Source organism: Lissotriton vulgaris, unplaced genomic scaffold (assembly GCF_964263255.1).
Source record: "Lissotriton vulgaris unplaced genomic scaffold, aLisVul1.2 SCAFFOLD_2466, whole genome shotgun sequence".
NCBI classification, from domain to species: domain Eukaryota; kingdom Metazoa; phylum Chordata; class Amphibia; order Caudata; family Salamandridae; genus Lissotriton; species Lissotriton vulgaris.
In genome coordinates this window covers 6,826-33,337 of record NW_028255838.1, presented here as the reverse complement: position 1 = coordinate 33,337, position 26,512 = coordinate 6,826, and the positions used below count along the sequence as shown (strand labels likewise).

Below are 26,512 nucleotides of genomic sequence, written 5' to 3'. Positions count from 1 at the left end.
TTAAAATATGCACAAACAGCAGCATTACAATTACAATTCTCTAATAAGCGACAGTGCCCCGGTGGCAACAGGTGAGCCCTCACCGGTTTCTCATGCATTGTTCTGTCTTGGCAAGGACTGTGTTTAATGTTGTCTTAATGTTTGTTTTCCTGATCGATTGGGTTGATATGAAAAGCTCTTTTGTCAGCCTGGGAAGGCGCTGCCCGATACTACCAGCTTATTGTATTTGAGGTATGTACTTTCACTGACGGGCCCCACATTTCACACACATACGTCTTGATGCATTGCAAGGAAATTGTGCTCAAGTAACAACCAGCAGTAAATCTAGCTGGTGTGTTTAACTCAAGGGTAAAACAAGTGCAGAGAGGGAATATGGAAAAAAGTGCTAATACCATTGGGCCAAATTCACAAAGACTTATGTGAGTAGCTTTGACTTCTTTTGACTTACTACGATTAAGTTAAACCTACTTATGAAAGAATGCTTTGTGAATTGGACCCGGTGTTTTTATCCAATACAAATTGTGTCCCAGAGGAATTTAAGCTCCTAACGCTTGTAAGGATCATCTTTCACCAGGTCTGAAAACCACACCTAAACTGCAAAAAGTGCTTTGTAACTTGCGTTTCAGCACTTTGAAAAATAATCCAGTTAAAATGGGTCCGCGTCCCGCCTGCAGGTATATCACCTGACCCCTAGTTATCAGGCACTGCTCTCTTCAGCTCTTCCTTTTGAACAAATTGCCACATAGAATTGTAAAATCGCTTCTTTATGGAGGTTGGCCTGGTGCAGGGCCCTATGATTTTTATGCAAATGTAATCTTGCGTAAATCATTGGGTTGTGATTATTTTATGTAACTTGTGTTTGTTTATCTTTTGCTTTTTGGTGTAAGTTTTGCCCACAAGAGACTGGTTCAAACAGAATATGTCTTGTGGGAACTGTGAAACTGCGGGACGCGGTGGCCACATGTGCTGTACTAGCAACATTGCCTGTGTGACGTTGCAAAGTGTACAGAATGTACAGTGAGCCGGTATCTCGCTGGACTTTTGTACGTGAGGGAATATCTAGTATACAGTTTTCATACAGACAAGCTTATTTTGTGTAATCTTCCCAAAAATGAACTGTATTTCACATAAAAATAAAATAAACATTTTTGGATACCTCGAGTCTAGAGGTGCCAACATTCAAAGTACTACTGCCAAAAAACGACAGCGCATGATACGGGTCATTTTGAGGTCATGGTCTCCCAGAAAAGTGGGTACACACCACTTATATCCCTTCATGCCGTCCTTCAATTTTAAATCAAAAAAATATTTACCTAAAATAATATGTTCTTAGGGGAAAAAAGCCTTCATATAAGATTTGGGCTGCCAATAATTATACAGGCAATTCACACTACATATAACACAGCTCTATAAATGGGCACGCATGAGAAAGATGTAGAGAGACCTTGAAATGTGAGTTATGTCATATCCTTCCCAGGTGCAAACAAACGCCCTGCCCACAAATCCATAATACTTTGTTAGGTTGAACCTACTAGACAGTGTAAGCTGTCTGGTTGTGAAAGACATATTTTAGGCTTACCAAGGACACAAAGAGGGGCTTGAAGCCCGCCCACTGCTTACCATTGGTTAGCTTTACTGTCACTCTCATTTGTTTGCCTGATATTCGATGGCTTGTCTTGTCCATCTTGTATCTGTCTTGCCCCTGGAGCATAGCCACATTAGTTGTGCTCTTCCACTGCTCTCTTCTGGGGAATTATTTTTTTCTTTTGTATTAGGCACTCAATGAAAGTGCATGCATTTCAAGCTGTCTCCCTAGCATGCTTCCCTTCCCACCGCCAATCCCCCTGTTGCTTTCAAGACGTACTGAAGGTGGGGTTAACGTGATCACAAGAACAATTTGGTGTGCGCTGTTATTTATTTCTGAATGAATTTGGCTCCTTTGACCACACTTCACATTTTTTATTTATAGTTTTTGTCATAGGTGGTCGAAAATGAGTGGCCGTTCGACCCCCACAAATGAAGGGAGCTTATTGATTCATAGTCAGCATTTTTTGCACTGGGTCTGGAATCTTTATTTTCTGATACCTTCTTTTTTGTGTCAGATGAACAGTGCATAACTCCTGAGGGTCGCAGCCCAGCTTGGGGAAGCAAATGGTAATGGTACAGCTTGACCACCCCTCCCCATATACGCATGAAGTGAGACCAAAGGCTCATGCCTGCCCAGGAAGCATGCTTCTAGCATCTGTAGGGTGCCACATTGTTAGCCTTATGCTGTTTTTTTAAAAACAGAATCCTGGGTAGCATCTGGCATTCCTTTATAAAAATTAAATTCCTAATGAAAGCATATACAATACACATTGTTTCCACAAACGTGCTGTAAACTGGTTCATTTGGCACTGGGGAGCAGACTGACACTTATGTGTTGGTGGTCTGTTTGTTTACAAAATTATTTATTGCATGTTCCTTCTCCCACTCCTCTCCATTAAGCTTTATCCCCATGCGCTCAAGAATCCTTTACTGATGTCCCACCCCTGGCCCCCATCCCTGGCTCCTGCCCACTCCTGCGGTCATTGCTCTCTACAGCCCCCTCTCCAGAAGGCTCCCAAACCCCCACCCTAGCGTTGGTTCAATAAAAGAAAATATAGCCTGGATCCTACAGGAGGTTGATTGTGCCAATGTTCATGAGAAACTACTTTTATTGAATTTTCAGAACAGTAAAAGTAATGCAAACAAAGTCATGGCTCTGCTCTCCAGCCTGTGCTTTGCCCGTGCATCTCAGACCTTGTGCCGCTGTGTATGCTGCACATACAGCACTTAGAATTGGACTGAGAGCCAATGTACTTCAGGCGATGAGTAATGCTTCTCCTTTTGTTCATGCTCTACAGCATCAGCGTTTTTGCTTATGATGTGCTTCATAAACAACAGTCACTGGCAGAGCAAATAGTTTCAAAGGTGAGACCTATTGACGTTGCCAGTGCTTATTTTTATGTATTCACAAAATTCCTCACAGGTAGAGCGATCACCTCTCCAGAAGACCAAAATATCATCAATAAACCTCCTCTTGAGGGTGAGGTTATTGATGTATGGGTTGTTAGTGTTCCTCATAAATGTTCTCTCCAAAGGTGGCCATCTAAAGACATGCCACACTCGGGGCGAAGGTACTCCCCATGGAAGCACCTTGTGACTGACGGTACAACTGTTTCTGGTATTGAAAATAGTTCTCGGTTAGTGCCAGTGTAGCACACCCCATGATGAAGGAAATAGGGGTAGGGGAACTCCAGTCCTCTTTCCTAAGCCATGTTTCTATTGCACTTAGTGTCTCTTGTTGAGGAATATTCTGATTCCAGGGAAGGCATGGCTTGGCAGTGCGGGCTGGACTGTTCCCATGAGGCACAGGGTCAGACTGATTTGCATATAGCCATGTCTGAACTGGGGTGGCAGAGTGGGCTAAAGAACGGTGATGGATGAAACCCAGATCTTTTGACTGGGTGTGAGTGTTAGATTGGTTCAGATGCTCCATCCATTACCACCCCCTTTTGTACCGCTTTTGGCCGCCATAAGTGTGGCAGGGTATGCTCAGACGTGAGTCTCTTGCTCACTTTCCCACTGGATTCAAGCAAGCCGGGCTGAAGACGGCTGGAATGCCAGAAACCGGTCCTCGGAAGCTTGTTTCCGGTCCAGGGAAGGCATGGCTTGGCAGTTCGGGCTGGACTGTTCCCATGAGGCACAGGGTCAGACTGATTTGCATATAGCCATGTCTGAACTGGGGTGGCAGAGTGGGCTAAAGAACGAGATGGATTAAACGCAGATCTTTTGACTGGGTGTGAGTGTTTGATTGGTTCAGATGCTCCGTCCATTACCACCCCCTTTTGCACCGAGGAACACAACACTTCTACGTCAAGTGTGATTAGAAGGTTGATCTCAGTTGTATCGTGTATTTCCTCTATGATGCGTAGTATGTCTGTGGTGTCTCACACATATGAGGGAGTCCTTCTCAGTCCTCTGGATTTTGCCATCTTACGTCTAGACCACACATTGACGCTTGTGAGGTCTCACCATAATTTACCGATACTCCCTAGCCTTAAACTCTCTCTCTCTAGAAGAAACATCATCGTTTGATCTCTTGGGAGCTGAAATCAAGCTTGAAAAGAAACTGCTAGCGACAACACTCCTCTTGTATCATCCACCAGGTAACAGTACAGTCTTTCTGGTGCAACTTGCGGAAACAATCACAATCAATGCTACTTCACTCTCTAATACAATATTATTAGGAGATTTCAATCAGCATTGGGGCAATGACAAAGACCCCACAGTGGCTGCACTCAGTAACCAACTCCAGGACCTCAACATGATTCAAGCATGCAATGGACCAACGCACAAAAAAGGTGCCACACTTGATCTCATCATCGCTAAACTGGGATCAGTTAACATATTAGACATCAGCCCAACAGACTGGTCCAACGACCATCAAATTAATTTCCAAATATCCGCACAAGAATCTATAATCAAAGGTGAAACGAGAAGGGAAAAATGTGAATGAAGGACTACAGCCTTGCAAAAAGAATAGAACTGGTGGGCCTATGCCAAACCTTACTGGAAGCTCAGACTGACTTTACATGGGTTCACGAACTGACACATCTCAACAACAGAAGTATGGCCAACAGAGCTCAGAGGCTGCTCCGTTACACCCAAAAAGGCACAAAATAGAACCTTTAGCAACGCGGTTCAACCAAAGTATAAACAATGAAAGAAAACGATTAAGACATCTGGGATGACGTCGGAGGAGGTGACCAAACATTAACCATCTTGAACAGTTGAGAATGCACAGAATCTCATACAAAAAGGCTATTTTTAATGAGAAGACAGCAGCAATTAGATATCAACTAGAGAGGTTGTAGAACAGGCCCAGAAAACTCTTTGACATAATAAAACAACAACCAGGAAAACTTGTAGAACCGACAATTGCAAACAACTCTACGAAAATCTGAAACACATTCACCACTTTCTTTAAAGACAAAATCGCAACCATAAGTAACTCTATTTCCAGCCAAGTTAGTACTCAACCTAGGCAATCCATCAACCACACACTCACAGCACAAGGCAAGAAGACTGACTAATACACCCCAACGGTCCCAAGAAAAAAACAGAGCCTTCTGGAACACTTTCAAATCTCTGTCTGAGGGGGAAATACAGAAACCATTCAGTCAATGTATTCTACCACACATTTCGACTATCCCATTCCCTCCCACCAACTGAAAGAGATCCACCAATCCATCACTCCCTTACCGATGAAAATCGTGAACGCATCTCTCCAACAAGGATCCCTCCCAGACTGCCTGAAGATGGGCTAAGTATCACACCTACTAAAAAAAAGGGGCACTGACCAGAAAGACAAACAACTTCTGACCATATTCCGGCCAAATTGGTAGAAAAATGCACCCACGATCAGCTATTCGAACACATCAATAATTTGTACCTATTTGACAAACCTCTGCACTCTTTTGACCAACTCATGGCACTTCAACCTGTTTGTTTCGAAGGCTGCCAGACCTCCTTAGACCCGCAGGTGAGCCCGCTTTTATGTACTTTTAATTTTTTATCTAAAAGCCATTTGACACAAGTCATAATGAGGTCATAGGAAATGCTGCTGGCGCCCAGAATGACTTAGGCCATAAAGTGGTTTCTTCTGGTAGTAGATGCAGGAATGAAGTTTGTTTTTTTAGTATTCCCTCCCATCGCATCAGCAGCACTTATTCAATTTTTTGTGGGTGAATACTCCTGATGCCGCACTTGCACCAAACTAATCCATCATTAGAAGAGATAGACAGGATATGATAGGTGGTGGGATTGCTACAATATTTAAGGATACATATAATTGTAAAGTAGAAGAGCTTCCCATCCCCACCCTAAAAGCCCTGTTCTTCTCACTCTACCTCACACACAAACTCACTGTATCCGAGGCCTTAATTTATCAGCCTCAGGGGTATGCTGGAAATTGGTGCTCCACTATTCCAGACCTACTGTCTCCCTATATACTCAAGTGTGCCAAATTTACACTGCTTGGAGATCTTAATGTCCATTTGGAAGATCCCTTGTGCAGTCTGGGCATACGCCTTATAGAGGATTTGAGTGTGTTGAATCTAGCCCTCTTTAACTCAGCTCCCACACAAGGCTGGCCACCTCCTTGATCCTATCTTTTCTAATATGAAGGACCTTACCACAGACCTACTCGTGCCACTTCTCTGGTCTGACCACCTGACAGTGCCTTTTGCTATTAGGTAACAGAAGAAGATGCCAGTACTGATAAACTTAGTTGAACAATGAGATAAATCTTCCACAAACAGAAAATCAAATTCCAGAAAGGGAATGCTCAATAGTCGCAATTTTATTTTATAAAGAATTTCAACAATAAAAAGGTTCTTTTTTCATTTACCGGGAAACACAGTGGGATAAGATCAAAATTGAGAACGGACACATAAAAATACAATCACCTGGAATAAACCATCATTCAAAACCACAGTCATGTCACATTCGCCACACATTCAACACATACACACTTAGCTCAAGCGTACCATATATACAATTTATACAAGGGACAAGAAATATATATACACAACTGGAACTGCATTAATTAAACGAAAATCTTCACATTTTTGATTAACTGGAAATACAATGCCAAGGATTTTACAATATAAAGAAGACTTTGCGCAAATGAATAAAGATTATTACTCTCCAACAATTAGATGTGAGGTCTATACACAAGTTTGGTTATTGAATCGAAAATTGGCAGTCCAGTGAAGAAAGGGGGGCCTACGCGTTTCGAATCTCCTTGGATTCTGTGGAGATTCTCATCAGGGCCTCAGGCAGCTGTACAAGGGAAAGGAACCAAAAAGAACATATATCTTAATTGTAGGAAAAACACAGAAATGACAGTTTAAGGTAGCACTTTTACACATCTGTATCTAGCATGATCACAGTGACACAAATAGCGTCTACAACAAGACTCTCAATACTCAGTGAGAGCCCATTTGGTCGATCTATTCAATGGAACAGTGAGGCTCTAAGATGGAGGGTGGTTTTGAAATACAAACTGAGTGGTAGGATTAAGCAGGTCTCAGGGAAGGAGCTGAGGTCATATGGTTGTACCCGCGGCGGTGGGCTCATTATACTAATGATCTATCTAGTCATAACTTACCTTCACAGTTTCTGCAAAATAGGCTGACAGTAGTCCAAATGAATAAGAGTGGGGAGTTTGCAAGCGTGGGGTGAAGGATAATCTGGAATGCAAGGAGAAGTATTTATGGTACCAGCGCATGGGATTGGTTGGACGCAGTGGGGGTGTGATCTACAAACTGCTCTTACCCCTGTGAAACGAAACGTGTCCAAGCGGCACAATCAACTTGCTTGTAGTTGGCCGGAATAGGGAATGACACGATGACCTGTTGCTATTCAGCGTCGTGTCTCTCCTGTATGATTCAGGCACACTGTCCTGTAGTCACCAAAAAACAAGGTAATTAGAAGAAGTTGAAGCGGGGGAGAGTGTGAGAACTGTATATATTGACTGGAGGGCAGCATCACCTGTCTGGCGCGAGGTAACAGCCTGTCTTAATCAGGCATTTCCACCGATGGTGGCAGAGTCAGCACAAGTCGGTTTTAGTCGCGTGTGCTGTAGGGAGATAAGCACACAAGACCAGCGCATTAGAACTGGCCTAATTTAACGAGTGAATGGGGTGAAAAGCTAGACTGACTAACTGAGGGGCAGGCAGGGTAACTGGTGGTCTCTTACCTGTGGAACGGGCTTGTATCGTCTCGGTGCATCAGTTGGTCGGCGTCTCGGCATACACTGCTCACTCGCGCATGCGTGTTTGGTGAGCATCAAAGGACTCGCGTTTTAAAGGAGGATTCTGACCTGCGTCATCAAGACGTGGGCGAATCAGGAGTTATTTCTTCGGTGTAGCGCTACATAGGCACAACAAACTGCAGCACCCCAGCGAGGTGCGTGTGTGGAACAATAGTATGTTAAACGATTGCAAATAGCCGTCTTAGACCTGTGGGACAAAGAATAAAGGTTAAATGGGGATTAAAAATTGCAGATCGTAACCCTGTGTGAACTTATTACATCGTATGCATAGTGGAGTGGAGCCTTTGCAGAGGACGGGAGGAGTGATTCAGAGCCTGTAAATTTCAGACAATTCATTCAAACCTGAAGTCGCTGTGTCAAATTTGACAATCAGCATGGCTTCCCTTTTGGACTTGTAAGTCACTGGAATAGAATGCAACATGGGCCCAATGACTTGAAGTGGACAGTGATATCCAGGATTGAAAAAAACTCTCGAGGAGGTGACATGAGCCTCCTCTTGTCCAAAAGGGAAGCCATGCTGATTGTCAAATTTGACACAGCGACTTCAGGTTTGAATGAATTGTCTGAAATTTACAGGCTCTGAATCACTCCTCCCGTCCTCTGCAAAGGCTCCACTCCACTATGCATACGATGTAATAAGTTCACACAGGGTTACGATCTGCAATTTTTAATCCCCATTTAACCTTTATTCTTTGTCCCACAGGTCTAAGACGGCTATTTGCAATCGTTTAACATACTATTGTTCCACACACGCACCTCGCTGGGGTGCTGCAGTTTGTCGTGCCTTTGTAGCGCTACACCGAAGAAATAACTCCTGATTCGCCCACGTCTTGATGACGCAGGTCAGAATCCTCCTTTACAACGCGAGTCCTTTGATGCTCACCAAACACGCATGCGCGAGTGAGCAGTGTATGCCGAGACGCCGACCAACTGATGCACCGAGACGATACAAGCCCGTTCCACAGGTAAGAGACCACCAGTTACCCTGCCTGCCCCTCAGTTAGTCAGTCTAGCTTTTCACCCCATTCACTCGTTAAATTAGGCCAGTTCTAATGCGCTGGTCTTGTGTGCTTATCTCCCTACAGCACACGCGACTAAAACCGACTTGTGCTGACTCTGCCACCATCGGTGGAAATGCCTGATTAAGACAGGCTGTTACCTCGCGCCAGACAGGTGATGCTGCCCTCCAGTCAATATATACAGTTCTCACACTCTCCCCCGCTTCAACTTCTTCTAATTACCTTGTTTTTTGGTGACTACAGGACAGTGTGCCTGAATCATACAGGAGAGACACGACGCTGAATAGCAACAGGTCATCGTGTCATTCCCTATTCCGGCCAACTACAAGCAAGTTGATTGTGCCGCTTGGACACGTTTCGTTTCACAGGGGTAAGAGCAGTTTGTAGATCACACCCCCACTGCGTCCAACCAATCCCATGCGCTGGTACCATAAATACTTCTCCTTGCATTCCAGATTATCCTTCACCCCACGCTTGCAAACTCCCCACTCTTATTCATTTGGACTACTGTCAGCCTATTTTGCAGAAACTGTGACGGTAAGTTATGACTAGATAGATCATTAGTATAATGAGCCCACCGCCGCGGGTACAACCATATGACCTCAGCTCCTTCCCTGAGACCTGCTTTATCCTACCACTCAGTTTGTATTTCAAAACCACCCTCCATCTTAGAGCCTCACTGTTCCATTGAATAGATCGACCAAATGGGCTCTCACTGAGTATTGAGAGTCTTGTTGTAGACGCTATTTGTGTCACTGTGATCATGCTAGATACAGATGTGTAAAAGTGCTACCTTAAACTGTCATTTCTGTGTTTTTCCTACAATTAAGATATATGTTCTTTTTGGTTCCTTTCCCTTGTACAGCTGCCTGAGGCCCTGATGAGAATCTCCACAGAATCCAAGGAGATTCGAAACGCGTAGGCCCCCCTTTCTTCACTGGACTGCCAATTTTCGATTCAATAACCAAACTTGTGTATAGACCTCACATCTAATTGTTGAAGAGTAATAATCTTTATTCATTTGCGCAAAGTCTTCTTTATATTGTAAAATCCTTGGCATTGTATTTCCAGTTAATCAAAAATGTGAAGATTTTCGTTTAATTAATGCAGTTCCAGTTGTGTATATATATTTCTTGTCCCTTGTATAAATTGTATATATGGTACGCTTGAGCTAAGTGTGTATGTGTTGAATGTGTGGCGAATGTGACATGACTGTGGTTTTGAATGATGGTTTATTCCAGGTGATTGTATTTTTATGTGTCCGTTCTCAATTTTGATCTTATCCCACTGTGTTTCCCGGTAAATGAAAAAAGAACCTTTTTATTGTTGAAATTCTTTATAAAATAAAATTCCGACTATTGAGCATTCCCTTTCTGGAATTTGATTTTCTGTTTGTGGAAGATTTATCTCATTGTTCAACTAAGTTTATCAGTACTGGCATCTTCTTCTGTTACTTATGATATAGGCCCAGCCTTGCTGATTAGGGCCAACCCCATTTTGTTTTCACGTTTTGCTATTAGGGGCCCTGGCAATTCCATTTAAAGAGGTGGCCAAACCAGTAATTAAGTCTAGGAACTGGCTTTCACCTTGAATTTACAACTTCGGAGGACTACACCAGACTTAAAGCAGACAGCGGTCCTTGATCAGCCAATAGTAAATCGCTGGATTGTGGATTCTTTGGAAGCAATTGTCCCTGCCACACTTAGTCCCTCAGTGAGATCCCACCCTCCTGCTTCATCGTTTAATGAAACGGTTCAGTTGGAGAAAAAACTGTGCAAAGGCCTGTAAATGATCTGGAGAAAGTCATTTGACGAGGAGTCAAACTCCAAATGTACAACAGCTAAAATATGATCATGGGCTTTGAAGAGCATGCAGGCGTAATTTTATTCAGACACAATCCCTAATGCTCAAAATTGCCCCAAGACTTTTTAACAAGGTCAAAGAACTCTCTGACCATAGCAAAACATCCCATCGCCCTCACTGTCTCAGGCACAATGCGAAGAACTGGCCCGCTTCTTTGTAAAAAAAGGTAGCTGACATTCAACTTCAATTGGCAAAGGGTAAAAAGGCAGAATGGCAATCTGCCGACTCTGCTCCCAACACCAGCCCTTGGAAGCTCTTCCCAACAGCCCGATATTGCCTCTTTCGGGTCCTCAAATGGAGTCGTTGTCCCTGCTGGACATTCCCCAATTTTCATCCATAATACAGTGAATTAAATCAGTTTCCCGGCTAGATCCTCTTCTATCGACTAAGCTCTGACTCATGGACCTTGAGCTATTAAAATTGGTGGTAAATGTTCTTAACTCCTCACTACAGGAAGGTTATGTTCCACAGACACAGAAGCATGCCATGATTGTACCGCTTTAAAAAAAAATCCTAACCTTGACCCTACCTACTGGTGGAATTTCAGACCAATTTCTTTGCTACACATCTCCCATATTTTGGGGAGACATGTGAATTCACTGCTTACCACCTTTGTGGAATCCCAAAACGTTTGCACTCTTCACAATCGGCCTTTAGGGCTAGGCACAGTACTGAATACAACCTCCTAAGGGTCACTGAACATCTAAGATGACTCCTGGATGAAGGTGGAATAGCCGCTTAGATTTTGTTAGACTTTAGCGTGGCCTTCAACACTGTGTCCCACTTCATCCCGGTGGAAAGACTGGTGACGCTGGCTCTTGAGGGAAAAGCATTAGCCTGCATAATCTCATTCTTGAAAAATCGTACATTCCAGGTTTTCTCGGCCAGTGCAAGGTCAGTATTGTATGGTTTGACTTCCTAGTCCCCCAGGGATCAGCCCTAAGCCCAATGCTGTTTAACGTTTAACGTTTACATACGCCCTTAGGAGGATGTAGTGGAAAGCTGTGGCTTAACCCTGTTCCCTTTTGCAATGACACAAATTATTTTTTGTCATCTGCACAGAGTCACAACACTGACGCCCTCAAGCTGGGTACGCTCAAACTCAATAGTGACAAGATTGGAAAAATTCTCCAAGGCAAGAACCCTCAGTTCTGAAGTCCAGAACATTGGCCGGAGTCTCTAGGGATCCTTCCCAAATTGTCTCCTAAGGTAAAAAACCTTGGCTTTTGGCTGGACGAAAACCTGTCCGTGAAACCTCAGGTGGTTAAGGTGGATTTCAACTGCTGTGTAGTGCTGAAGTGGGTGAAAAAAATTATTTTGATGATTTCACAGTCAGCCCAAGGACAGTGATCCAAGCTTTAATACTTTCAAGAATAGACTATGCAAGATTCTGTATTTAGTAACAGACAAGTCATCTATTTAATGCCTACAGGTAGTAAAGAGTTCTGCTGGCAGACTATTGTATCGCCTTCCGAAACAAGGTTCCGTGTTGAACATCCTCCACAATCCAAAGCCTTGCGTTATATGCACAAGGCTAGAGCCGCCTCAGGTCCGTGATATGTACAAGACGTGGTGGTGCCTAACCAGCCCATGCGTGCGCTGCGAATATTTAATCAAGCATTGTGTACTTTGCCCAGAATCCGATTAGCCTGTATGGGAGGCCGTTCCTTTATATATCTGGGCCAGATATTGTGGAACACCCTCCCTGAGTCCTTGAGAAGCTGCACTACATTATCTGTGTTTCGTAAGCACTTGAAGATCAAGTTCAAGTTCAGGAATTTATATAGCGCACTACTCACCCTGAGGGTCTCAAGGCGCTTGGGGAGGGGGAACCTTATTTATCGAATAACCAGGTTTTAAGTTCTTTTGTGAAGGAGATGTGGTTCTGTGTATGGCGGAGGTGAGTGGGGAGTGAGTTCCATGTCTTGGCCGCCAAGTAGGAGAAGGATCTACCTCCCATGGTGGATCTTTGGATGCGCGGAACTGCGGCGAGGCCTTGATTGGATGATCTTAGTTGGCGGGTGGGTGTGTAGAAGGATAGTCGAGTGTTGAGGCATTCGGGTCCTAGTTTGTAGAGGGCCTTGTGTGCGTGGGTGAGGAGACGGAACGTAATCCCCTTGTTGACGGGGAGCCAGTGGAGGTTGTTCAGGTGGCCGGTGATGTGATCTTGGCGAGGGATGTCCAAGATGAGTCTCGCTGATGCGTTTTGGATGCGTTGGAGTTTTTTCTGTAATTTGGCTGGAATTCTGGCGTAGAGGGTGTTTCCATAGTCTAGTCGACTCGTAACCAGTGCGTGGGTGACAGTCTTTCTTGTCTTGGTGGGGATCCAGCGGAAGATTTTTTTGAGTATGCGAAGTACGTTGAAGCAGGAGGATGAGACGCGTTGACTTGATTGGTCATCGTGAGTGATGAGTCTAGTATGAAGCCAAGGTTACGTGCGTGGTCCGTGGGTATGGGTGCTGGGCCCAGATCCGAAGGCCACCATGAGTCGTCCCAGGCAGAGGGGGTTGATCCTAGGATGAGCACTTCTGTTTTGTCTGAGTTGAGTTTAAGGCGGCTGTCTTTCATCCATACGGCTACTTCTTTCATGCCTTCGTGAAGATTGGTTTTGGCGGTGTTGGGGTCTTTTGTGAGGGAAAGGATCAGCTGGGTGTCGTCTGCGTAGGAGATGATGTTTAGGTTGTGTTGACGTGCGATGGAAGCGAGATCTGGTTGATTTAATCTAACAGTTTAGGTTGCTCTACCTCTGCTTAGTGCCAGGAAGCCCTTTTGAGTAAGTGAGCGCTGTACAAGACGATATAATAATAATAATAACCAGAAGCACTAACCTACATCTGCACCTTATAAGAAAACTAAAATCCATTATACCGCTAGTTGACCTCAAAAGGGCGGTTCAATCTCTAGTGCTCTCAAGATTCGCCTATTGGAATGCAATACTCATAGGTCTACCTAAAGCCAGCCTATGACCAATAAAAGCAACGCAAATGCAGCAGCAAGACTTTTAACAGCTTTGATCGCATTTCCTATTCACTCAGAAACCCCAATTGGCTTCCAGTTGAAACTAGGATCCAACTGAAGGTTGCACACATAACACTCAAAGCTCCACAGAATTCTGGACCAAAATTCCTGGCGAATAGGCTCAACTATCAGGAGGGGAAATGATTCTAGAAGTGCTGAATCCCTCCTACTAGAACCATCCAGATTCAAAAGGAAAAAACGGTGCCGCATCTTTGCAGGATCTGCTCCAAAAATAAGGAACTCCTTTCCACAACACAGAGAACTATTACCTTGCTAAGTCTTTCCAAGAAGGAAGTGAAAGCTGTATTACTAGAAAATATGTGTGTTAATGAGAACCATTTTGAAACTGTCATTCGCCCTATTTCATATTGAATTCTATTATTTTATACCTTGCATTTAGAATTCTATGTACAGCGGATCTTTAGTGACAGATGTCTTTACTGTACTACAGCCCTCACTAGCTCTCTCGTTGTACAGCACTCTGACAACTTGATGGTCATAGTCGCACTTTATAAAACACAATAAATAAAAGAAAAAAAATAAGACTACAATATGTACTTTAGGTTGACGCAAAAAAAAGCAAGTGGAAACTGTGTTTTTAATGGCTTTGAGGGAGAACCAGGGTTCCATACCTGGAAATACAGAAAACATGTACTTAAAGCAGTGTTCTTAACTTACTATGCATTGAACCTTTTGAGTCTACAAAATGGGTGGAGTTATTCATTAACTCCTTTAAGTCTTCTTGTGTTTGGGGGCCCACAAGTCCCTGCCGGCCCTTTAGAAAGTAAACACCAAACTTAAGTCAAGAATAAAAGATCAGCTCTGCTGGGAGTGGATTGAGGAATTAACCATGATTCCCCTTTTCAGGAAGCCACATTATAAGAAACAATTTTTAAGAAAGTCAATGTGGCCGATCCCACCGATTACAGACTAATTCCATTGCTAAATGCAGAAGCTGAGCTATGCAGCTGCCAGCTAACAGAATCCATGGCAGACTACGCTACAGATGAGAAGTGTGTGCCATATAACCAAATCAGGGTTAGGGAAGCAGTGATGCCTCCTGACATCATGATCATTCTGCAAGAGGTGTCACATACTAGCAAAACTAAGGTATGTGCTTAGTGGATAAGAGTCGCTTTCCATTCAATAGACATGGGGATACTGTGTGCAAAGTAGCTAAAATGAGGCATATAGCTCGCTAGTAAAATTCCTGTACTCGAGGCTATAAGAAGCTAACCAGTTACTAGTCTTCTGGGACAGAACCAAAAAGTGTACTTAAGCAGTGATACTCGTTATCATACTTTTTCATTTTCCCGATAGCTGATCTGCATCAAGTTCCTAAAAAAAAAGTGTGATTCACCCCAGCAGAATTAGACTGACCCTCCCAGTATAATGAATGATGTATGCCGGCAGCACAGTCCTTATTCCATCAGTGACTTATATGTATCTCACCAATAGCTGTGTGGTATGGCTAAATACCCGTAGATTGCTGAACTGGATTCTGTGTGAGTAAAATAGATGTGCCCAAGTTTTTAAGGCTTCCACTGGTTTATCTCACTTTGATATCAATCGTATCAATGATGCTCCCTTAGTCCATTCCTTGACGGCAACGTTTTGTCCGCTGTTTATATATGGCTCTAATACCCATCATGACGTCCATTTACAAAAAATGGCAGGGGTCATAGAAGTGTGGTCTAACAAGATTTATCCCCCAAAGACTTCAAAAAATGAAGCCCCTCAACAATTTCATACCTGCTGCTCAGGCGATAGGTGAAGGCCCATAAATGGAAACTACAAGAAGTAAACTAGGCTCTTGGGGCTCCATTTACTTCCTGTTCCTACTGTCGTGATCCCTGAATTCAGGGTCAGCAATGGCAGCATCAGAGATATCACACGGTCAGCCGGGACGGCAGCTGCTGGCAAGCCCTAATCGACGTCCATATTGTCTGAATGGCGCAAATAACTGGTCAGATAGACACACCAATGGCCAACGCACTGGGTAAATTGTTAGGTGTTGGGCAATCTACAACCCAATGTATTCTCTAGCTGCAGCTTGGTCTGACTCCAGTGGGTCGCAGCCTAGATGGTGCCTTCCGGATTACCTTTAGTCTAAATAACACTACATCATGATGCAGTAACAGACCACAAACCAGCTACCTCTCCCATAACATGCTGACTTACCTTTGACCCCCGTACACTGCTCTGCCCTCGCTTGGCAATGTACGCACAATACTGGGCATGAGACGGATAAATATGTAAGAAAAATAAAAGCTTTTCGGTTCTCTTTTAAGCATGACAAAAAAGCAGTGGCTAAACTGAAGAAGGGCCATCTTGAAATTAACTCACATGGAGAGATGACAAACCTGAGCTAGTAAACAAGGAGACTTGAACCTATGTGCCAACCAAACTTTTTGTGGCTGAGGTTGTGGGAATACTCAGTGAGATGGATGGTCGGTAGCAGGAGAGACCTAGGACTGAGATCAGGAGTGACCTATGACTAAGATCAGGATCCCACAAAATGTATAAATTAAAATTAAAATCTGTGTAAACAATATACAATAAAATCATCATCTTAACTAATTGTATTCATGTGCACTATAACTAAATTCTTCGTATAAACGACTTTAAATTCCTAACTCAAGAACACCATTAGATGACTTAGCATCGACTGAAACCCAGTTTTAGAAAAAAGTCTCTCCTCATGTTCATTTTCCAATCGCACAATAATTTCACAATGGATTTAGAAGCATTCAAAAGTAAAGAAAGGACACAAAAGCATACATTCATGTACAAATGCTTTTCATTTTATGAATTATTTATTCAAAAATTGAGAATACATTTTTGATCTAGGAAAGTGCATTACTTTTTCAAAAATAAATAAGTTGTACTGAACATATACAATTAAAACACTATCTTCATAGATATAGATTTGGAAGAACACCTTCATCCTCTTAAAACTAGCACACTATGTACTACACACATTTATAGACAAAAGAAACTGACATGTTTCATTTGGTATGTTGTTAAGAAAATGGCCTTCTTCTGACCATCAAAGGCAGTGTAGCTTGGTATATATTTAAAGGATTGGAACAAATAACTTGAAAGAGTGTCAGTCATGGCAAACAGGTGTATTGGTAATAATGCCTCCATGTCAAAATAAATACCTATTATGTATTTATATTCTTTTAGATTGTTTTTAGTAGCTGGAAAATCTCCTGAGCAACAAGGAAGTGACATCAGGCTATATATAAACACGTGTTTTTACTGCAGCCTTTTCAATGGAGTTGCCACAGCCACATCGAAGGGATTATCATAAACCCTGAAGCTTCCTTGTACTCTGTGGCAGACAACAAACTAATTTATATCATGATTTTCAATATAGCAACCGAAGCATGTCAATTTGGTATTTCCCTACAAGGGTGTTGAGAACCACACTGTATGGTTCTCCTCAGCCAAATGACTGTGCTCGGAAAGTGGTTTCAATTGTCATCATTTAGTAATCTAGGGCCATATGTACTAACATTAGTGTTTGCGAATACCAATTAGCATTTTTTTGCGATTCACTAGTAGGTAATAGCAAACACTAATGTACTAAAGCGTGTTCACTATTTGCGATTCCCAGTGGGTCTAGAATATACCTACCTCATGAATATTAATGAGGTAGGTTGCAGTTTGCGACCCATTGTGAATCTCAAAAATAAAATGCGGGTCTGCATGTCTGATATTGCTTTTAAATGAAGTCATTTTTTTAAGTAACATGTTTTCTTTAAAGGAAAATAGATATGTTTTTTAAAAAGGTTTCTTTTCATTATTTTAAGAAGAGGCAGCTGTCCGTGGGACTATTGCCAGCTCTTGAAAAATATTTTTACAGCCATTCGCAAAGGGGAAGGTGTCCCTTGGGCACTCCTTCCCATTTACGAATAGGTTACCGCCAACTTTGAGTTGGTGGTAAAATGCGAATGTTTTGCAACTGCAATTCGGTTGCAAAATATTTGTACATATCAATGCAAATCGGTATTAGGAAGTGATGTCCTTAACCAAATCCAAATACCGAAACACAATCCCAAATTGTGATACAGTACCAGGTAACTGAATCGCAATTTGGGCTTGCTACATACAAAAATGCCTTTTTCCATTTGCCAATGGCCCGATTCTGCGAATGCAATTTACAAATCACAAAAAAGGTTTTATACATGGGGCCATAGTGCATTGATAACAATTGCTTTAGTAGATGGATTACTCCTACAGTTTCACCAGTTTGAAATGTTGTAAATATGCGCTACTAGTGGCCAATTCGTGATCCAGTCAGGATTCAAACTTGGGACCTGCAGGTCAAACAAGAAGTTGGCAGAGAGTACTAAAAGCACTGAGCCATCTTGGCGACTTGTATACTAGTTTCTACTGAGGGAAGATGTCCCTCTATCTATGCAATGCGTTTGCACATTTAGGGCCATATGGTGATAATTTAATTTTACAGATTCCTAAATACCGAATTTTACCGATTTGGTATTTAGGAATCGGTAAATTGAATGTAGGTAAAAATTCGGTAAATGTTACTTAATCCGTAATATTCGTTATTACCGATTTGGTATTTACAGATTTGGTAATTCCCATTCATTCCTATGGGCCTGGTGGCCCATAGGAATGAATGGGAAGCCATTCACTATTACCGATTCAGTAAATACCGAATGGGTAATAGGGGGGGCATTTTCAAGGGTGGCAGGGTGTCACATTGACACCCTGTTACACCCCTGAATCGTGCATGAGTGCACATGTGGCGCACATACATGCCCTAAGGGCATACATGTCTGCCACATGGCACTTTTACAAAAGCACAAAATTGCTTTTTTAAAGATATTCTATATTTACCACCAACTTGTAGTTGGTGGTAAATAACGAATCCTTAAATCAAAAATGCACTCACTTGAGTGCTCCCTACATAGGATTTAAGGATTCAGTAATTTACCTATTTGGTATTTTAAGGATTCGGTAATTTACCGATTCCTTAAATTACCGATTCGGTAAATTACCGAATCCTTATATCCAGCCACCTACATTAGAAAAAGCTAAATAACGGTCGGTAACGGGAAATTTACTGATTTCGAGCCGTTACCAACCGGTATTAAGCTACCTACTTATGGCCCCTAGGGCCTTATTCGATGCGGTTGGAAACGGCTCCGACCGTCGGTTGGAGCTTTTCCGACCACATCATAATATGTCGGTCGGATTCCTTTCCAACTGCCTCATTACGATGGAGGCAGTCGGAAAGGAACCCGAACACTCATTTCGACTGGTTTCTGATGGGCGGAATGTGGCCAGTCATCCCTAGAAAGGCTCTTTCTGTCCTAGGGATTACGATGTCAGGTTTCAGCAGCCTTTTCATGTCAGCCTTTCTGACACAAAAATGCTGTCAGAACTCGACTCTGGTGGCCCCCAGCAAGTCCCCCCCTTGGGTGCACAGCCTCCAGTTGGAAGCCAGAGGTCCCTTGAGGTGCCACAGGGTGCAGGGATGAACGGCACCTTCTATTTTACAATGGGAGCAGGCATTCCCGGACGTAATACATGCTCCCATTGTAATGTATAGGACTGCGACCAAACAGTGTTCGGTTGCATCCTAATTAGTCTGTCAGGATAGCCAACCGGGTGTCGGTGGGTCCCATGACCAACAAGATGTCGGGCAGAGGAAACTCCGCTCGACATCATAATCAGGCACTTAATCTCTAGGTTAGAGAATTTTCACACGTGAAAACCATGAACATAATAATTTTCCTAAACAAGTTATCTCTGTAAATATTGCACCTTGTAGCCACTTTTTAAGTAAGAACAAATACCCAATTCAAAACAAAAGATGACCTAACATATTCATGGAATTTCTAATGACTTGGCAGAGACACATCCATTCTCATATATCAAGACTGGGTGCAGCGAATTCTTGTAAATTGAGATTGTTTTAAAAAGAATTCACAGAAGGTTTTATTGATATTGGAACCTGGCATAGCATTTTTGTTCCTTCTTCTATGTTTTTTTTTTTATTATGCGTTTTAATGAAAAAAGGTTAAATGAAAACACATAAGCATGACTACAAAATCCACACAGTCTCAATTTTTCTGAGATGGGACATTGTTTGCCCAGGATTTGCAGCATGTATTGACCACTGTTAACTGTTTTCAACATATGTTATCTTATCTACCACTGTCTACCTGTTAACATTGAATGTATGTATATTACTCCCTAAACTGTCTAATGTATCTGAACAGTGTTATGTAAAGCGCCCTGATAGCCTCTAGGGTCATGTTCGCGCTATATACAACTTTATGAATAAAATAAAATAAATAAATACATTAGGAAGGTTCCATTCCCTCTATTGGGTTATTGGTGGTCTGCATTCGTGGGGTATAAATGGTGGCCTTGGTGGCTAATTAGCATCTATTTTCAGTAAAAGGAGAGGATTAATTAAGGAACGGGATAGGTTTAGTTTGAAAATGTAATATATAAAAAAAATATTGAGGTGTAGGACGGTATAAGAAATATCACATTTAAAAAAATCTACCACACACAGAATGCAGAGAGATTGTGGAAAGGCTGAGTTTAATCAGTGACTAAGTAGGGTTTTGATGTGATACAAACAGTATGGAAGTCAGAACAGTCTATAGGCACAGTGCTGCCTGTCTCTGGAAGCCAGGTGTCTACTCGGCTAGCAACTGCTTCTTTGGTTATTGTATTTGGTAGTGTGACCATCAAAAGGCTGATAAGTGTTCTCTTTCTTTCCATACAGTGGTTGGACGTTTCTCCTTTTCCCCCTACCCTTGCTTGCCTGAAATTGTCATGGCCGACAACTCCTACAGCTGGTGGAAGCTGACCTTCCTGCGCAAAAAGAAGTCCACACCCAAAGTGTTATACGAGATCCCAGCCGACTACTCTAGCAACGACAAGCAGGAGACGGCACAAACTGCAGGGGCTGCGCGGCCAGAAGCTCCTACCGATAGCGAGTTCAATGCTAGGCTGGAGAAAATTGTGGACAAAAGCACCAAAGGGAAGCACGTCAAGGTGTCAAACTCAGGACGTTTCAAGGAGAAAAAGAAGGTCCGGGCCACACTGGCCGAGAACCCGGCCCTCTTTGGGGAAGGTGGTGACAGTGGAGGTGGGGATCAATGAACCACGTTGTGCTACGACACATGACCGATGGCGAGCAGGATGGGACTGACCGCGAATCCTGGCTCCTAGTGGCACATGTCCGACAATGAAGTAATGCCCAAACCTAGCCAAGGAAAGCCTGGGCAATGTTTCTGCAGACTATAACCTGGCCGTTACTTGAGGGTGGGGTTGGGGAAGAACAGCAAAAAAAGAGCTTTATTTTGTAGTGTGAATTGTATTTAAGTTATCTTCGAACACGGGTGGATTAGCCGACAGATCACACTCTTGGATATTTTTGGGTCAGACAAGAGGCCTACTGTATGTACTTATCAATGCTGCTTAATCATGACATGCATCAGGGGGCAGCGAGGACTAATTTTGCCTGATGAAATTATATGAAGGGTGGGGATGTATGCTTAGGATAGAACTTTCATGTCACATTGTGGAAGAGAAGGGATAGCCCTTAGCATAGTGACATCTGATAAAGACCACGAATGCCATCAAATGTGTACATCTCTCTGCACAACACAATACCATAGGATCTTCCAGCCATTAAGTGGATCAATCCTGCATGCACTGTTGCAGGAGTAGAGAAGATAAATTAGATGAAGGATAATCCTAATTTGTTATAGAAGAGAAAATCCAGACCTCTAGTGGGGGCAAGAATCCAACATTCTCCAGGCATGCCAGGACACTGGTGGGAGACATTGACTATCGGGTGGTCCGCATGGAAATCTCAGGGTGAGGGAAACTGTGGTAGATCCCAGCCAGGTCTGAGACAACACACTATATTGCCACTGCTCACCCTTCCTTGCCTTCTGATCTGGAAAAGTCAGACCCTAAACTTATGTCAGACTCAAGGGATCCTCTTGTATATTAAAGCCCCATCTTAGATCAAAAAAGTGAATCAGAGCCACCCAGATGGAACAGCAGAGACAACCAATGAGGAAGACAACCAACCACTTATTAAGACTGTATAAATCAGTGTAATTTGCACTCGTTTGTGGAGACACCAGACTAGGAGTGGGACATCCACGCTCATAAACTCACCAGTTTCCCATAGACCTCTGCACACCATGATGTTTTCACTCCTTTCCCAATGTAGGGAACTAAGACTCCATAAGGTGTGTTGGATATTAGGGCTTCAACTGGGACCCCATTACAGAGATTCCCCTCTTCTCCCCCCACCCAAACAATTTCGCATTCTAGTGCATCCGGTTTCTCAAGGGCTGAATACCGGACACATGAATTTTGCTGCATGGGTTACACTGCCTTTAAATGATCTACGTCTACACTAAGATTTGGGTGCAATGTTCGGACCAAAGGGAGTGGACCACCTCTTCTACAGGATGTGTGTGACCCACAACTTTCTGGGAGTAGATGAAGACAGAGGCGCGACTTGTTGGTCAAATGCCTTCGCACACAGAGAGGTCCACTTCTCCCTCAGATTTTTGCAGGTATCCTTTCTAATATCCTGGAAAGAAGATCTATTTTTTAGCAAGTTTGTTAATGTTCTCATTGTAAATAAACAAAATCAAAATTTTGGACTTCCATTTGTCACTGGCCATAAAAAGTTATTTTGTTGATGTTGTTATTGGTATAAATTATTAACGTCTATATATTGACTTCAGTACTGACAACATTTCTGGCATGGTTATTGCGGTTGTTGTCACCATTAATGTTTGCTTTATAGACATCATTAAGACCATTATTGACATCACTACTGGAGTACTTACTCCAACTTTGAGTTGATTTCGTTTTTTTTACTGGAATGCTTTTCTGCATTATTACTGGTGTGATTGCTGGTTCAACATTTATGTTCTCATTGTTGGTGTCAATGTCCGCATCGTTATTGGAGTCATCATTAATGTGATTATTGGTTTCATTATTGACATAAAGGTTAGCACCTATGTTTGCACCGTCACTGGTGCTACTATCAGAGTAGCCGATGTGTCTATTACTGATCCCACAGTTGGTGTTGTCCCTGTCCTTGGTATATTCAGCAGTTTACCTTCTCTGAGATTAGCGCCTAGACACCTCCGGGTATGAGTGCGCTCTATAAATCCTATTTTCATCTCATTTCATTATTCATTACATACATTGGTAACAATGCTATTTTTCACATGATGATCAATGTCATTTTTGGTCTCCTTATTGGCAATATGAGGTTATTACCAATATGAGTGATGTCATTATTGCTACCAGCAGTATTGGTATTATTACTGGCACCAATAAATGTAGTCATGGTCCAATTACAGATGGCATTACTCTCAGCATCCTTAGCGCAACTAGTGACATCATGGACTCCGTATCAGCGTTACTCATACAGTCATAAATGATGGCTTCTGAAAAGTTATCTGCCAGTCCTTAATTTGTAAAACAAAAAGTGCAAGGACCCTCACCAGGAGGCCACTGCAGCTTACACCATCCATTGCTACTGCCAGCGTTGCCAATGACAATACCAACTCAACTAATTACCATCACACTCTAACAAATGTGACGGTTCAGACTATTCCATGACCCTACAAATATAAGACTGGCTTGGGTGGCAGTTATATGTCATTGTTAATGTAAATTCAACTAATAAACAGTTGTTGTTGTGCTCATTCCTAATTAGGCAGACAGCCTAGGATGAGGCAGACTGTCATAAGAGCCGATGTTGACACCCACCGGCCCAACTTAAGCACTGCCTGAACTACTGTAACGCTTCCTATTTTTAAAGACTATACTACAAAACCGCCTCTTCCGCCTCACTTATAGTCTGTTTGTGGAATAATATATCCCATTCCATAAAATGATTCTTCATTTGCAGGTTCCTGTTATGTTTGACCACTCACAAGTCCATACTAGAGAAGACATGTACACAGAGAAATGAAGGTGAAGTGAGAGTTATCTTCCTATATTGCACGACTAGAAAGACAGCATGCGGCTGACCATAGTTCAGCACCTCAGTTTCTAAGTAAACAGATTAGTAAATTGTCTGTGCAACCACATCCGGAGTTCGCCGCACTTTCACTCCGCTGGAAACCAGAGAGAACGATTCAGAAAACGAAGGACGGTGCAGCGGGATGAAGGCAGAGAGCTCCAAATATATTCCAAAATATATCTTTTATTACATTTTCAATTTAAAATTTTGACATCAGCCAACGCGTTTCGTTCCGAATGGAACTTTGTCAGGGCAGAAGCATCTTGATCTTGGTTCACTTAATCCGTATCCGTTAGTCAATTGGTTCCAAAAGTTTATCATAATCGATAGAGGCCTGGATTCAAAAATCATAAACAAGTTTCAGCGTCCCACAGACTTCCAAGCAGACCAGTTCGTCTGGAGGATATAAACTCAGGTCCTCCATATTCACCTTCAGACTAAGTCACACAAACACCAATCACAATAAATTTTAAAGGGTCCGAGGGCCAGAGTAACTGCCAATAGTCCTGGTCAGTGTCGACGCTCACGGTAGCAGTCCCTCATCCGAACTTTCAAAAAGCCCTACGGAGGACCTGGGTTTATATCCTAAAGAAAAACTGGTCTGCTTGGAAGTCTATGGGACTCTGAAACTTGTTTATGATTTTTTAATCCAGGCCTCTATGGATTACGGTTATCTTCCTATATTACCTTGGTGATGAGCCTTAAACATCAGAGATTTAAAGGGCCAAATTACAAGTAATGCAGAATTCTGGGTGGCGATTCCAGGCAACCGGAATGTCCGATATTGGCCAGAACCTGTGCAAACAGTTTCTGCAATTACAACCTTCGAAATGGAGAATAACAGAATTCTGGGTGGAGGAGGGGTGTTTTGGGAGTGGTTCAACACACGTATTTATCAGCTGTTCTGAGCAGGTGGTAAATGTATGCAGAGGCTCCTGTGCTGAGCGCGGAGATGAGTGGAGGGGACGTCGCCATGAAAAATGGAGAGCATAATACACTACCGCTATGCTTTGGCAGGGGGTCAGGCCTGGGCCAGGGTAAAGTGATTGTACAGTTTAGACTTTCCAGTGTGTAAAATCAGGTAAGGTGATGTGGCATGCAGTAAATCCAGCTGCAGGTGCACCAGCCACTGGATAATATGTATATGTATATATATATATATATATATATATATATATATATATATATATATATATATATATATATATATATATATATATATATATATATATATATATATATATATATATATATATATATATATATATATATATATATATATATATATATACACACATACACACATATACACACACAGCAAAGCCCAGCACCCCAGCCCTTACAACACGGTTGGTTTCATGTCCTCCTTCCAGGGATAAAAGCTAGGATGACCAGGCGTCTTGGTTTTTTCAACAGTTGTCTCTGCAGATTTCGGCATATTTGACTCATGTCTTGGTTTTTGAGAGGGTCAACTGAAAACAGTGAGGGCCAGGTAATGTTTTAGGTGTGCCAAAGCAGGGCTAGTTAGGAGCTGTTATAAGTAAGCACTTTAATTAACTTGTATGATGCTGGTTTTAAAAATGTTATTTCATGTATGTGCTTAGTGCCTCTTCTGCGGTTCTATGTTGATGAGGGCTCTTATTCTTTGTCACTCCGTTGATGTAAAATTGTAGCCTTCCTCTATTTTTGTGAAATGTCCCCTTTTTTGGGTCACTAGATCTGGTCACACTAGTGAAACCTGGTGCTCCCCTGGTTGTTGGCACCCTGGCCGGCATTGTGTTGTCCTGTTCCAGGCCGGCGTGGGTGGTCATGAGTGCTGGAGGCCTGGGTAGGCGATGCACCTGTGCACAGGCTGCTCAAACCAAGCCTTTCCCCTACCCCTGCGCCGGCGGAAATAGGTTATGTACCACAGGGAGGGCGGGCCCGCCCGGACATCAAAGGGAGCGCGAGCCTGCTGCGCGGGAGCGCGCTTGGGACAAGAAAGGCCACATTGTAGTGCCCGCAGTTGTCTACAAAGACAGCGAGGTTCCCAGCTCCCGGCGCGGAGATGCTTGTGGCTTTTCGAGGGCCTCCGCCCTGCCAATTGAAAGGCAAAATAAACAGAATTGGGACAATCAGTCTCTGCGGTTCCTGGAACGCACCTGTAGTAGGGAAGAGGGGGTGGGGGGCAAACAACCTGCAGCTCCCACCAAACTTTATATTATCAATGGTTCCCAACACACCAAAGGCCTCCACATACAGGTACCGTACAAACCACTGCAGAGCAAGCTTCCCTCAGACAGAGCTCAAGACTCGTTAGCAGAGAGCGAAGGATTGCAAGCTTCTCTCAGACAGAGCTCAAACCTTTTAGCAGAGAGCGCAGCATTGCAAGCGTCCCTCAGACAGAGCTCCAGACTCGGTACCAGAGAGCGCAGCATTGTAAGCGTCACTCAGACAGAGCGCAAGACTCGCTAGCAGAGAGCGCGGCATTGTAAGCTTCCCTCAGACAGAGCTCTAGACTCGCTAGCAGAGAGCGCAGCATTGCAAGCTTCCCTCAGACAGAGCTCAAGACTCGTTAGCAGAGATCGAAGGATTGCAAGCTTCTCTCAGACAGAGCTCAAGACTCGTTAGGAGAGAACGCACCATTGCAAGCTTCTCTCAGACAGAGCTCAAGACACGCTAGCAGAGAGCGCAGCATTGCAAGCTTCCCTC

At 43.0% G+C, this 26,512-nt stretch overlaps 1 protein-coding gene and 2 long non-coding RNA genes across 3 annotated transcripts in view; 2 read left to right on the top strand and 1 right to left on the bottom strand.

The window, feature by feature from the left end:
- The window catches only part of LOC147658868 (proline-rich protein 15-like protein), a 69,912-nt gene extending 47,465 nt beyond the window's left edge, over positions 1 to 22,447 (top strand). The window contains exon 2 of the mRNA XM_086952079.1: positions 20,537 to 22,447. Coding sequence (XP_086808205.1) covers positions 20,587 to 20,916 — 330 coding nt within the window. The 5' untranslated portion in view covers positions 20,537 to 20,586 and the 3' untranslated portion in view covers positions 20,917 to 22,447. The remainder of the gene's footprint in view (positions 1 to 20,536) is intronic.
- Positions 6,369 to 7,865, bottom strand: LOC147658870 (uncharacterized). The gene is made up of 5 exons (XR_015307441.1): positions 7,787 to 7,865; positions 7,579 to 7,666; positions 7,363 to 7,489; positions 7,196 to 7,277; positions 6,369 to 6,867 (listed from the first exon to the last, which is right to left on the bottom strand). It is a non-coding gene; the product is annotated as an uncharacterized LOC147658870 (long non-coding RNA).
- LOC147658869 (uncharacterized) lies at positions 8,782 to 9,865 on the top strand. Its single transcript, XR_015307442.1, has 5 exons — positions 8,782 to 8,826; positions 8,947 to 9,034; positions 9,124 to 9,250; positions 9,336 to 9,417; positions 9,746 to 9,865. It is a non-coding gene; the product is annotated as an uncharacterized LOC147658869 (long non-coding RNA).
- Positions 22,448 to 26,512: the final 4,065 nt, after the last annotated feature.